At 46.3% G+C, this 14,527-nt stretch overlaps 1 protein-coding gene across 1 annotated transcript in view; it reads right to left on the bottom strand.

The window, feature by feature from the left end:
* The window catches only part of FYB2 (FYN binding protein 2), a gene marked incomplete at its 5' end in the record, with an annotated part of 134,727 nt that extends 121,021 nt beyond the window's left edge, over window positions 1–13,706 (bottom strand). Inside the window, 3 exon segments of the mRNA XM_082666830.1 lie at window positions 8,850–8,890; window positions 8,893–9,190; window positions 13,644–13,706. Of these exon segments, the coding sequence (XP_082522956.1) occupies window positions 8,850–8,890; window positions 8,893–9,190; window positions 13,644–13,706 (402 nt within the window).
* Window positions 13,707–14,527: the final 821 nt, after the last annotated feature.

The raw sequence follows: 14,527 nt of genomic DNA, 5'->3' as shown, positions 1-14,527 counted from the left end.
CATTTGGAAACAACTTTTCAGATGAAGGGCGTTTACCAGGTTCTGTTTTTCTGCTGGGAGATTTCTTACTGTTTTTCATTGTGAATGCATGCTATGCAGAGATGTCTTCTGAAAGAGAGGCTTGAGGAACGGTAAGAATGTTTTGACTATGCCATTTTCCCTGGGGGTAGTATATGGTCAAAACTGCTTTTGGTTTTCCAAGCAGAGACTGAAGCTACTTGTGTCCTTGGGTTTCACGGCATCAGTGTGCTGGGATACCTCCCCTTTTTCAGCTAGCTCTGTACTTTTGACAGCCTGACACCACTATCCTAGAGTTTCTGGGAGAGAGGAACTCTTACAGAACATGTTCTTTAAAACTGCAGCTTCTGGGTTTGCATCCCAGTGCCACCACCAACTGGTTGTGTGACCTTCAGCAAACTGTTCAACCTCTCCGGGTCTCTCAAAGGGAGTGCCTACCTCCCTAATGACAGAGCCTTTCTTAGAGTGGCTGTGAGTTAATACATATCTATCGCTCAGAGTCATGACTGATGTACAGATGTGCTCACTGTTAGCTGCTGTTGTTAATAATGACAATAGCAAAACCAAGTAAGCCCAAAGAACTTCTTTTTCCTCGTCTGTAAAATGGGGATAATATTTCTCTCAGGTGACTTGTGAGTTTGACTGAAATAATGCACTTAGGCAGGGATTGGCACAGAGTGGGTCCTCCATCAATACTGTCTTCCTTCCTTCCTGCAATATAGTTCAACACAACAGTCACTAAGCAAGGCACATGGGTGGGCGCTAAGGGGAATTAAGAGCACAGAGCTGGCTAGAGCACATCTACTGTTAATGCATTTGTTTCTGAGAATTACAGAGCCAGGCATTAGGGTCCCTTGCCCATGACATGGAGATCAGAATGAGGCAGAAACATCTTAAATTCTTCCTAAGGTCTTACCACCCAGCTTAAAAGGACTAGCAGGTTAGACTAAGAGTGCATGGATATATTTGATGCTAGCTGCTTTTTTGCGATATGTCACCTCATTCTTTTAATCCTCGTTGGTAAGTGAGGAAACTGAGGCCTCCCTGAGATGAAACATTTGCCTCAGCGCACACAGGCGGGAGCGGCAGAGACTAAATTCAGAAAGCGGTCCTCAGACTCCCAATTCAGTGTCCTTTCCTGGGTACCGCAGCTTGGGGAAAAGCTCCAGAGCATGTCCTCAGGAACAGCACCGGGTGAAAAACAGAACACAGGAGGCTTTGGGGTGATATTTTTAAGGGTGTGGAAGGTGGTACTTCTGTACTGATCCTTTAAACATTTAAATGACGATGCTGCTTTGTTTTTGTATATCAACTTCAAATGGTTAAACACCTTTCCCGAGTATGATTTCCTTCTTACGATTTCCTTTTTCTTTCCTTTTTCTTACCTGAGATCACACACCGATCTCTGAGATGAGCTCTTGGCTGGCTCACAGAAAGTGGAGAGCGCAGGGCTCGGAAAGTGCTTTGAATTCTACTGTCTTCTCTGCTCAAATTTTGGTTGGGGAATGGTAATGATATCAACAATTCTGAATATTTGTATGGAATTTTATTATTTACAACAGTACCTTCAGATACATTATCCTATGTAATCCTCACGGACAAACTATCAAGTAGGTATCATTAGACACAAGTGGTTCGTTCAAGGCCACATAACAAGTGGCTGGGATGGCAGACCTAGACTCAAATTCAGGCGTTCTGTTTGAAACATTTCTAAACACCTCTGTCCAATAAACCACTCACTGTGATCATTCTAAAAAGGAACCAAACCAGGGATCAAGAATAGGGACCCTGGGGCTTCCCTGGTGGTGCAGTGGTTGAGAATCCACCTGCCAATGCAGGGGAAACGGGTTTGTGCCCCGGTCCGGGAAGATCCCACATGCCGCCGAGCAGCTGGGCCCGTGAGCCATGGCCGCTGAGCCTGTGCGTCCGGAGTCTGTGCTCCACAACGGGAGAGGCCACAACAGTGAGAGGTCCGCGTACCGCAAAAAATATAAAAAAATAATAATAATAATAATAAAAAGAATAGGGACCCTGAGTCAAATATGTCTGAGTTTGAGTCCTGAGTCTGCCTTATCTGCAAAATGGGTAAGATGAAAACAGTAATAGAGTGAAGAGTAAGGAGTAAAACTTTAACTTTTCCCAGTATTATGATTCAAAACTGTTCATTATTGCTGAAGCATGTTATCTGTAACTTGCCTGTATTTAGCATGTCCTAACAAAATACTAGTATTAATTTTAAAAAATCACCCCAAGAGCTTGCTATTTTAGAGTTTCACAGACGAGGAAAACCAAACCCAAGAGTCAGTGATCAAGGAACACTGACCCCTGGCCCTGAGAGCATGTCACTCCATTTCCAAAGCGGGGTACTAATAAATACTTCTCAGATTTCTTCTCTGAAGAGCTAAGCACAGCTGTCTGTTTTTGAGAAGTCAAAATGACAACATGGCACAAAATCCTTCCCAGGATGATGGAGGAAGGGCACTGCATTGGGTATTCACATAAATTCTCTTAATTTCCTGGTCAGGTCCACGTAAGAGTTTGCAAGGCCTGCCATAAAAAAGGTACCCCAGACTGTGTGACTCAAACAACGGTTCTGGAGGTTGGAAGTCCAAGATCAAGGTGTCATCAGGGTTGGTTCCTTCTGAGGGCTGTGAGGGAAGGATCTGTTCCAGGCCTTTCTCCCTGGCCTGCAGATGGCTGTCTTCATGTTCACAAGATGTTCTCCTTTTATCTTCATGCTGTCCTCCCTCTGTGTGTATCTCCACGTCCACATCCCTCCTCTTTGTGTGGACACCAGTCATATTGGATTAGACCTGCCCTAATGACCTCACTTTAACTTCGTGACCTCTGTAAAGACCCTATTTCCAAATAAGGTCACCTTCTGAGGCAGTGGGGGTTAAGACCTCAACATGGATTTGCGGGGAGGGGACACAGTTCAATCCATAATGGTCCATTTATTATTACTGTACCGTATTGCTATTTTAGTTTGTAGAATTACCTGCCCTTTGAGCTCATTGAGCTGTCCTAAGCTCTTTATATAAAACTCAGTTGACTGCTGAGAGGTAGCTATTATTATCCCATTTACAAATGAGAACTGGGCACAGAGAGGTTAGGTAACTTGCTCAAAGCTGAACAGCTAGTAAATGGTGGAGCCAGAAATTGAAACCAGCTGGGCTGCCCCAGAGTCTGTGCTTCTAAGTGCCAGGCTGTGCTGCCTCTGGGATCTCACAGTCCAAACTTGGGGCTGTTCAGAGGGCTGGGGTCTTGCAAGGTGGAGAAGGACCAATTGTGACCCAGGGGCTAGGGAAGGCTTCTCAGGGCTGTGATACCTGAGCTGAGTATTAATGAAATGACAATCAGGATTCTGGAGAGAGGAGTGTGCATGGGGTAGAACAGGCTGGAGCACAAGGGCTGCAGGGCCAGGAGGCTGTGGTGGGAGCACCTTGGCCTTGTCAGCCAGGTGAAGGGGCTTGGGTTCTACCTGCACAGGCAACAGGGGACAACTGAAGGAGATTCAGCAGGGGTGTGACATGAACAGATTAGCCTATTAGAACCACCTCCCCAGTGGAGAAATGTAGGTGCATAGTTTGGGGAAGGGAAAGCTTGACTCAATGTCAAGGTAACACTGGGTGAATCCAGGGTGCAAGCTGCTGGTTAAGACCGGACATCAGCCCTGCAGCTGTGCAGGCCACTTGATGTTTCACGGTCAAGGACAAAGCAACACAGTTCAAGAGGCCCCTGCAGCACATTTTCTCCGCAAAGACAGTGGTAAGATGGCCAGTCTTTAGGAATCGTGAATAATTGGGTGATCTTTCCTTGTCCCCTTCTCAGATATTCTCTTGGAACTCCCAAGAAGCCTCACCCCAACGATCTGATCTGAATCCCCAGTGAATTCCACTCTCCCAAGAACAAGTTCGTTACAACAGACCATTTTTATGGCTACATCCTTCTCAGCGGGCCCATCCCCTTTTTCAGATGTTACCCTGTCTCATGACCTATTTATTAAAGATCAGAGAAAGACAAATATCATATGATATCACTTATATGTGGAATCTTAAAAAAGGGTACAAATGAACTTATCTACAAAACAGAAATAGAGTTATAGATGTAGAAAACAAAACTTATGATTACCAGGGGATAAGGTATGGGGAGGGATAAATTGGGAGACTGGGACTGACATACATGCACTACTATATATAAAATAGATAACTAATAAGGACCTACTGTATAGCACAGGGAACTCTACTCAATACTCTGTAATGGCCTATATGGGAAAAGAATCTTAACAAAAGTGGATATATGTATAATAACTGAATCACTTTGCTGTACAGCAGAAACTAACACAACATTATAAACTATACTTTAATAAATTTTTTTTAAAAATCAGAATATTCAGGAAAAAACCCTGAAATTGTTCTTGAGGGCTTGCTAAGTGGTCTCACAGGTATTTAGAACCCAGGTTCTAGACTAAGTGCTGTCAAAAATAAGCCACATAAGACCTTGAGAAAGTCCTGCAGCCCCAGGACATCAGAGCATGAGAAGACTGCAGGGGACGTTTAGTCCCATTTGGGAGGTGCCGTCCCTCAGTGGCTCCCTTGGCCTCCAGGATGAAGTACACCTGCATTCAGGGGCTTTCTGGTCCCTATTTACTTCTTGGGATTTGATTCTAGCTCCTTCCTTCCTGGATTCTCACCCCACCATGTTGCTCAGCTCTGCTCCTTTGTCCATGCTCTGCTTTCCTCCCCTCCTTTCCTCTTTCCCTGATGAAGGGCCACCTAGTTCTCTGACGTGCAAGTCAGATACCAACTCCTCCAATGCGCCCAGGATGGTTGCACTTTGGGTTAGCCCCCTATTCTCGGTGCTCCTGTTGAAACCTGAGCCTTTCTTCCTTATTCGACTTTTCATTAATACTGCAGTTGTCTGTTTTCTTGACACTCTCCCCTGCAAAACTGAACAACGAGAGGGCATCTATGATAGGTCCCCTCTCAGAAATTCTAAGCAAGGGCCTGATTCAGAGAAGCTGTTTGGTGAATTTCTATCAAATAATGCAAGGGGGGAGTGTAGGCATCTGCTGCTCGGAGTTTACTCTCAAAATTAACAACATTTAAGAGCATGCACTCTGTATGAGGCACAGTGGGGAAGTAGTTACAAAGTGTGTGCCCACTTTCCCCCGTGGGTCCCAAGTTTCCCATCTCTAAAATGGGAGTTGTTAGACTGGCTGGTCTTTGAGAAATCTCCCAACTCCTACATTTTATTTTTCAATGGCTGGCTCAAATCACTTGGCTATTAAGAGGCAGAAGTAAACAAAATATGGATCTTTCAACTCCAACTCCAATGCTCATTGATCGAAAATTCAAGTACCATTTTCTAAGCTTACTAGCATTCCCAGCTCAAAAATGGTAGGATTCTCTCTTGCCAAGACTGTGGGGCTACCCAGCTGAGGGAATGCACTAGGGTAGGACTTCACTCTCAGATTTAGAAAAACAAAAGCTCATCAATCTCTCTTTGGGTAGCTAAACCACATAATAAACTATATTTTTATAGAAACCCCCTGGAGCCTTATGGCTATAGGAGTGAATGCTATGTTTTTTTATAACCAAAAAGAATGAAGGATACTTGTACCTATTGATGCAAAACAAACCACCTCAGAACTGAGTGGCCTGAAACAATAACCATTTTTCCATATCTCACAATTTTGTGGGACAGGAATTTGAGCAAGGCTCAGCTGGGTGACTCTTCTGTTCCACAGGGTGTTGATGAAATTGACCCAGTGGTATCTCACTGGTGGATGGGCTGGTCTGCAGGGCCCTGGTTCTTGTCTTGCGGGAATGCTGGAAGGCTAGGCTTAGGTGCTCAACCAGAGCACCTACCTGAGGTGTCTCCAAAGACCTCTTATGTGGAGGCTGAGGGCTACAAGAGTGAGGGTCCCCACAAACCAGATGGAAGCTGCATAGCCCTTTATGTCACAGCCTCTGAAGTCACATAATGTCACATGTGTTGCAGTCTACTGGCTAAAGCAGTCATGATTCTGCCCAGATTCAAGGGAAGGGAACGCAAACTCCACTTCTTTATGGAGGAATGTCAGAAAATATGTAGCCAAGTTTGAAAACCACCACGGTAACATATACTAAACACTACTATGCACCAGTATTTGCTAGGCAATGAAAGTTTACTCTCTTAATCATACTTACTGTCTGGGCCTCTACCTTGAACTCTAAACCCAAATATCCAACTGCCTACTCAGCCCCTCAACCTACAACTTACTATGTCTAAAACTGACCCCTGATCTCCTTGCAAACCTGTGCTACCTTAAATTATCTCATTCAACCTCAACTCCACTCTTCCAGGGGCTCAGCCTTCACACCTTGGAGTCATTTTCTTTCACATCTTTTTGGTCCAATCCTTCAGTTAATCCTGTTGAATCTACCTTTAATATATATCTGGAATCTGACCACTTCTAGCCGCCTTGACCGCTAAGATTCTGGATTGAGCCACCACGTTCTCTTGCTTGAATTAGGGCAAGAGCCTCCTAACTGGTCAGCCAACTGCTAATCCTGCTCTTTCTATCATCGAGTTTGTAAACAATAGCCAGGTGACCCTTTTAAAAAGTAAGTTGGATCATTCCCTTCTGCCACTCATGACACTCAGGTGCTCTCCATCTCACTCAGAGGAAAACCTGCAATTCCGACAATGGCCTCCGGCACCCTGCGTGAACTGACCTCTACCTCTGACCACTCTGTCCTTTGATTTCTCTTCGCCAGCCATTTTACTGCCCTTTGAACACATCAGACAAGCTTCTGCCCCAGGGCCTTTGCATTCGCTGTTATCCCTCTGCAGAGTACTCTTCCCTAAGAGATCCACAGGGCCATCTTCCTCACCTGCTTCAAAATTCTGTTCAAATGGCACCTTACATTGAGGCCTTTCTTGAAATTATCCCATTTAAAATAGCAGCCTCTCCTGCTTGGTGCCTCCCCTTCCTTAAACTCTTCCTCATGCTGTGGTTCTATGTTGAATTCACTGCCATTTGACCATATATATATATATATATATATATATATACTGTGTGTGTGTATGTGTGTGTGTTTGTCTTCGCCACTAGAATATAAGTTGTATAAAGGCAGGCATTTTTGACTGGGTCACTGCGGCATCTGTAGCCCCTGAAACAGGCCTGACAACACAATGCAGGTGCTTAGTAATACATATTGAATGGATATTTTATTGACTTAAGAAAAAAACCAAATCCTCCTTTTAAAATGAGAAATAACCCGTATCTCTCTTTTGATCTTTTTTTCCCTCTTTGAGCAGAAAAAGTTGCATCACCACATCAGCTTACCCCATAACTGCATTATCTTCTCCCATAAAAATGTTATGAGCTAACATGCCCTTTGGTACATTTTTCTCCTCAGTTGCCTAACATTCCACCTGTTTTCTTGTCATCCTTGCTAGTGATACCTGGCTTACAGTTGGCACTCAATATTTATTATTGGCAAATTGCAGCCTGTGCTACTTACTGTGTGATATTGAGCAACAGACAACATTCCGACCGTTTCCCGCCATAAGAGCTGGGGCAATTGGCATTGACCTCACTGTGCTGTCATGTAGGTAAACTGAAATAATGGATGCCAGTGCATATCCTGGCACATCAGAGAGGGCAAAACATAAGTCCGTTTCTTTTTCTCACAATCACACTAGATCTATTCAGCCTGCCATTTTTCCATCAAGGAGGAGTTTCTCAGAAGTTGCTAAACCGCAGGGTAGGGGAGAGAGAGAATTCAGAGGAGGGGAGACGGAAGCCATACCAGCGTGCCTTTGCTCTCTCTTTTCCAAAACTCAGCTAGTTAGACTGGAGGGTCAGCCACAGAGAGACACATGTCCGCTGCCCTGGGACAAAGGGGAGCTTCTCCTGATGGGTGACTGCTGAAGTGGGTCCTCCATCCCAATGTACCTCTGGCAAGGAAGCCGCCTGATTCACAGGAGAAAACGACTTGACTCCAAACGTATAAAAAAAAAAAGGTATGGAGGTGAAACGCGTCCCTGCCCCGCTCCCTTGGAAAGAAACTGACAGCGAAGGGGGGAAGGGAGGGGGTGGAGAATTAGAGAAGGAAAAAGGAAACTATGGTCAGTCAGGCGGAGAAACTCCAACTAGGCAAACAGCACGTGGCCAGCCAAGGAGAAGGGAAGCCCACGTGCTCTGTGCTGGGCACGTCCCCATAGGTCATGTCTATTTTTTACAAGCAGCTCCAATCATCTCACAAGCGAGTTATTCTAAGTAATCCTATTCTACCAGCGAGGAGCCAGACGCTTAGGAAGATGCGCTTACTGGCCCCAGGCCACACAGTTTATAAGACGCAGAGCCGGCAGGAAAGTCACAAGCCACAGGAGAGCCCCCGCGGCCCTGCCCTCTGACCAGGAAGCCCACGAATCTCCGGAGGACCGGCACAGTCCCCAAGGACAAGCAAACAAAGAGGCCAACATTCACTGACACCCAGGCTGGGGGCGGGGTGGGGGAGAGGGGGGAGGAGGGGAGGTTGGAAGCCCAGCTCGTAGGGTTAGAGGTAGGGTCCCTCATGCCACCACTCCTGAGAGCCTCTGTGCCCTCAGCCTCCAAGGTGGCACAGGACGGGTACATACGCCTCTTCCGTCCCCCCCCCCCCCCAACGCCAGGCCAGTGTGAGCTGGGCGGCACTAACACAAATAACACATCCTGTTTACTCCTCTCCATGGGAGGCGGGGGTGCACAGGCAGCCTCTCCCCACGCTTTCTACTGGGAGGAACTGGACCCGGCAAGAAAGGATCCACAGAAAGCCCACAGCTAGACCCACAAGACTTACCCCTTCCATGGCTTTCCTCCGAGGCAGAGGCTGGGAGACAGAGTCTGAGTCCTGGGGCCAAGGGTCCGTTTTGCTCCGCCTGCACCGGCCAGGAAGCAATCGCTTCCCCCGGCCGCCACGCACACACCTGAGCCCAGGCTCCCCACCTGCCCCACCTGGGCGGCAGCTCCTCCCTCTGCTGCGGCTGGAGCGCTCTTGCCCGCGGCGGGGCGCGCGCCGGCCTCCGTCCGCCGAGTTCGCAGGACCGGCACCTGCCGGGGTCGAGAGGGATCTCTCCGACCAAAGATCTGCAGACTCAGGCCCTTCTCGGCAAGCGGCTGTCCGCACTGTTCTCCCCCAGGCTGGGCCGACAGTCACCCTGCAGGGAGTTCACATTGTGCCCGAGGCTCGGGGGAGTAGCTGGGGAACAGGGGGCGGCGGGGCTCCCGTTAGGGCAGCAGGCTCAGGCCCGACCATGTAATCTTCCTTAGTGAAAGCCTCGGCCTATCCCGGCCGACCCTGCGGATGGCTACTCACCCTCACAAAAGGACAGGGGAACCGAAGCCCAACGGGGGCAGGTAGTGCCCAAACTCATAGAAGGATTCCAGGGAGGCCAGAAAGGGAGCTGCTATAATAGGGCATCTGTTTGGGGTCAGGCACTATCTAAGCACGATACATTATTCTACCCAAATCCTGCAATCGCCCTGGGAAGTGTTATAATCCCATTCAAAAGGGGAGGAATCTGAGGTGCAGCGAGACCCAGTAACCTGCCCCACAGGTAGTAAGTAGAAGGATCAGGGTTTCAACACGGGTCTGGCTGACTCTAAAGGGATTTTATTTTTCTAGGTTTGTGTGGGTTTGTGTGTGTGTGCGCGCTCTTTCGCTTTTCTGACAGAGCTGGTGCTGGAAACCCAATTCCCAGTTCTTTTTTTTTTTTTGCGGTACGCGGGCCTCTCACTGTTGTGGCCCCTCCCGTTGCGGAGCACAGGCTCCAGACGCGCAGGCTCAGCGGCCATGGCTCACGGGCCCAGCCGCTCCGGGACATGTGGGATCTTCCCGGCCCGGGGCACGAACCCGTGTCAATTCCCAGTTCTTAAAAGCTCACAGCTGTCCTGGAGTTTGGAAGGCCAGCACAGCAGGCAGTCTGTGTGACTTTTCTTGCTTTGTTAGGGCCAAACTCATGAAGTGAAAAGCGTCTCCTGCCCCGTCCAGGGCAGAGGCGTGGGGGGGGGGGGGAGGGCAGGTGAGGAGAGCCCACCTGCCTGCCCATTTCCTCTAACAGGTGGCTCCCATACCGTGCTGATCATCACAGCTGCCAGGGAATATGTTACAAATACAGGCTTCAAGGCCCCAGGGCAGACAGGAGCCCACTCTTCTAGTCTAGGGTCTGGGAATCTGGATTTCAATAAGCTTTTTTAGGTCAAGATGTTTTAATAATAAATGACTCACAGACCTATCTTTTACATGATGAGTCAGCATACAGGCACACACACACTAAAATTAAAATTTCTCAAAACAATAATCACTCGTGCTGTGTGTGATCACAGTGATATTTTCTATTTTCTTCTGAGCCATGATGTGATATTTAATTAAAAAATCAATGGTCAACACACCCACTCCATTGATTTCATGACTCACAGTTTGATCCACACTGTCGTTATGGGGGCTCAGCCTGCAATCAGATTAGGAGCCCACTCCTCCAAGCTACATGGGGCACGAGCCCAAGGTTCTCTGTAACTTTCCCTCCTGGCCTGGCCTTCACTCAGGTCAAAGGCAAGTATTTCTTGTATACATGTGTACAGGATACAGTGAGGAGTCAAGGGCAGAAGCCCTCAGGAGAGCTTGAGCCCGTCTCCCAATCCCAGGTGATAACTAGGCTGTCAAATTTCCTTTGCTCTTAATGCAAGGGCTCCCCCTGGTGGCTTCAGACCAGCCTACAAAGGCAGAGACGGATGGACTAGGTCAGAAGGGCTCTCACCTCCCTGAACCTGCCAGGACTGGCAGCTCTGTGATTTTTTGGTTTGGGTCAGGACAAGTTACAGTGGCAGGTCATAGGATGTAGTGGGCACTACTTACTGGTAGCTGTTAGGAGTCTTTTGCAAGTGGGATTAAGAACCATGACTGTTAGAACCCTGTTATTACGTTATGAGATGCTAAACTCAGTTTTCCCACTAAATGTTGGCCTTGGGGACGTCAACAAACCCCTAGGATGTACGTTTCTCTTGTGTACAGCTAGAAAAGAGGGCTGGCGGTGTTAGTTTGAGGATTACTGTGCCAGGTGAAAATCTCTACAGTGCTTACTGCTTAACAAGCACCAAAAACATTGGTTCCTCTCTTCCTTTATTTTCTCCTTCTCAATTCATGGTGGTTATGTCACTGTCAAAATGCACATGTTGCACTTGGATGTACTAGTGAAAGAGCATTGTTTTATTTCCGTATAATGATCTCATTTTGCTCATGAGCTCCCACGCCGTGAGTACACAGGTCCTTGCATCCAGCTTGATACAAGGAGAACTCACACAGGCTTATGTGGGAGGGTGGAGGCAGGTACAAAGTGCAGACATGGGGGGGGATGGGTTTTGATCTAAGTTTAGCTCTGGCTACATTTTAGGAATAAGTAATTCAACTGAATAAAGAACTATGAGATCCTCCTCTATCTACAAGGTGCTTTGGTGGCCCACTGTGAGCTTCAGTGATCTGCACTTAATTATGGACCAGGAAGTGACTGACTGAGGGTGTACTGCCCACTGGGAATGGTCTCCCAGACCTTAGAAACATCACCTTATTTAGTTCTTATTATGATTCTCATTTCCAGTTGAGGAAACTGAGACACAGACCAGTTAAAGTCACCAATCCAGGGCAACATAGTTAACTCGTGGGAGAGCAGTCCTTGCAATCCAGGAAGTCCGGCTCCAGAGCCCACACTCACCACCACTCTGGTCGCTCCCATTTAAATCTTAGAGAAATGCAGAATAATAAACTCACAGAATCTGTGAGCTTGAAGGGTTCTTTGAATCCTCCTCTCATTCAGTGAGAAAGCTTAGCAGATACTTTGGCTGAAGTTAGGCTGGATATCTTCTAGACCTTTCTGTCTTTCAAGCCCCTAGCTTCAGTTTGCCCCCGTGGTAATGGGGATAATGGACCACACTCTCCAACAAGGTCCCCCCCATTCCTGGGCATACTGAGCAGTAGATATCAGTATTTCCAGCACATTCTTCACGCTGCTAAACCTTACTTTCAGTCTCAGATACTGCTTGTAGACTTGTAGTGTTTCCATTCCTGTCTTTCATTTCTCGGCAAACATATTGCTACAAATTGCACCATAAGTAATGGTTTGTAGCAGAATACTGTGATGTAGAAAAGGTTTTAAACAACATCCAAAAATGGGGAATCACGTGCATTCACCTCTTTCTAGGGTAAACTTTGAGCACCATTTGTTATATGAGGACAAGGGTGGAGCAAGTAGATTGATTGTCAGAATCAGGACGGTGCTGCTAGGGCAACATATGATTAATATTAAAATTATTATTGGTTACATTAATCATTTCTGAGGACTTCCAGTACAATGCATGATTTATTTATGTATAATTTATATCCTGACTACTTTTGAGACAGAGAGAAGGAAAGAGGAAGGGAACTTAAATTTATTGAGAGTCTATCGTGTAAGAAGCTACACGGTTTGCAAATGTTTTCTTCTATTCCTCAGGATGATGGTGAGATAAGAGATGTTATCCCTGGTTGACAAGTGAAGCACATGAGACTCTGGAAGGTCAAGGCAGATACCCTGGCCTTGAACAGTCCAAGTCTGACTCTCTGTTTGGATTCTACCCTGCCTCCACACATGGCTCCTTCCTCCCTTCCATGCTGCGAGGACTTGAAGGATTGGGCAATACAAAGCCAAATAAAGTAAGATGGTTGAACAGGAAGATAAATGCCATATAGAGGACAGGGTGCATGCGAAGGCAGAAGGGATGGATAAACAGTACAGAAATATGGGATGGTTACTACAAGGTATACAGTTATCTAAGTGGAAATCATTTAAGGATAAAATACCTCAAATTATCTTAGGAGGTATGTGGGTTCAAAAAGGGGTTTGCTTCCTTTCTACTGGTTTGCAAAAACTGTATAAGCCAGCTGGTTTCTCTTTTGCCTGGAAGGAAGCTCTCAGCTGAATTTTGTGCTCATCTAAGGTATCAACTTAACACTATATCATAATTTAGTAAGAGCTTTTTTGAAGGATGCTAAACAACATGACCAAGCCAAGTTGCCTTCCCTTTAACAGCCTTTTACCAAGAATCTAAGCACCTAGTTTATGTCAAGTGCTGTGCTTGGAGCTGGAGACACAGCAGCCCTTTAGGCTCATCTTCCTCCACTAATGCCAGTTACATTATGTATGCATCACTCAGATGAATGATTAAGATGTTTTCTGATCTGCTTATCTTGTAGAGATCAAAGGAATATCACTCCTCTGCGGGAAGGAGATGGGGCTTGCCAGGAAGTAGGGAATTGTTCCCAGTATCAGCCATTCCCATATCCCATCATCCAGAAAAAGGGGTCCTCAGATGGACAATTCAAGCAGGAATTCCTCTCTCTCTCTCTTTGGTCATGTTTCCTTGGGTCTGGACTTCAAGGCACAGGAATACCATATGATTGCAACTTGGAGGCTCGGAGTACTAAGATATAGGAGTGGTACAGGTCAATCGGCATGTGACTCATGAATCATAATCTGGGTAGCTGATTTTATATATATTTGAATGCTCTATCAAAGGATAAGAATTAGATTTGCTTTCCTTGCAAGGAGTTAGGGAGGCATACCTTCTCTCCTCCACCCATGTACACATCCCCCTCTCTTTCTAGCCACTCTCCCTCAAATGCCATGCTTATGTTTTGTGGACTTAAGACACCTGTGTAGCATTTCTGGGTAGGAGGGGTCAAATGGCCCCTGACCTGTGGCTGTGGGATAGGAGTGCGGCAGGCAGGTGGTCCTACGGAAGACTCAGTTGAAGGTGCATAAAATCCATTTTAAAAAAGCAAATTAGCAACTGTAACTTCCTCTCTGTTTATTTTGTTTAATTTTTATTGGAGTATAGTTGCTTTACAATGCTGTGTTAGTTTCTACTGTACAGCAAAGCGAATCAGCTATACGTATACATATATCCCCTATTTTTTGGATTTCCTTCCCATTTAGGTCACTGCAGAGCACTAAGTAGTGTTCCCTGTGCTATACAGTAGGTTCTCATTAGTTACCTGTTTTATACATAGTGTCCATAGTGTATATATGTCAATCCCCATCTAGAGACTGTCATACAGTAAGTCAGAAAGAGGAAAACAAATATCGTGTATTAACGCATATATGTGGGATCTGAAAAAATCGGTACAGATGATCTTATTTACAAAGCAGAAATAGAGACACAGACGTAAAGAAAAAACGTACGGATACCAAGGGGGGCTGGGTGGGATGAATTGGGAGATTGGGATTGACATGTATACTCTCTGTTTAATTCCTCATATATCATCCCCCAATCTTTGGTAAAATCTAATATTGTTAGATATTTAACTTCAGCTCTGGCATAGCGAAAAAGGAAGCACCTTTGGTCCACATTTGGGATGGAATGTTAAATAAAGGAAGAGCAGTGTCCACTGAGGTCAGCAGTACTGATGACTGATGGGTGTACTGATGTAGAAAAGGTACTGATGGG

This window comes from Grampus griseus, assembly GCF_964374135.1.
Source record: "Grampus griseus genome assembly, chromosome: 1".
Taxonomy (NCBI): Eukaryota; Metazoa; Chordata; class Mammalia; order Artiodactyla; family Delphinidae; genus Grampus; species Grampus griseus.
Note: the sequence above shows the minus strand (reverse complement) of the source record. Positions and strands in the feature narration are given on the sequence as shown.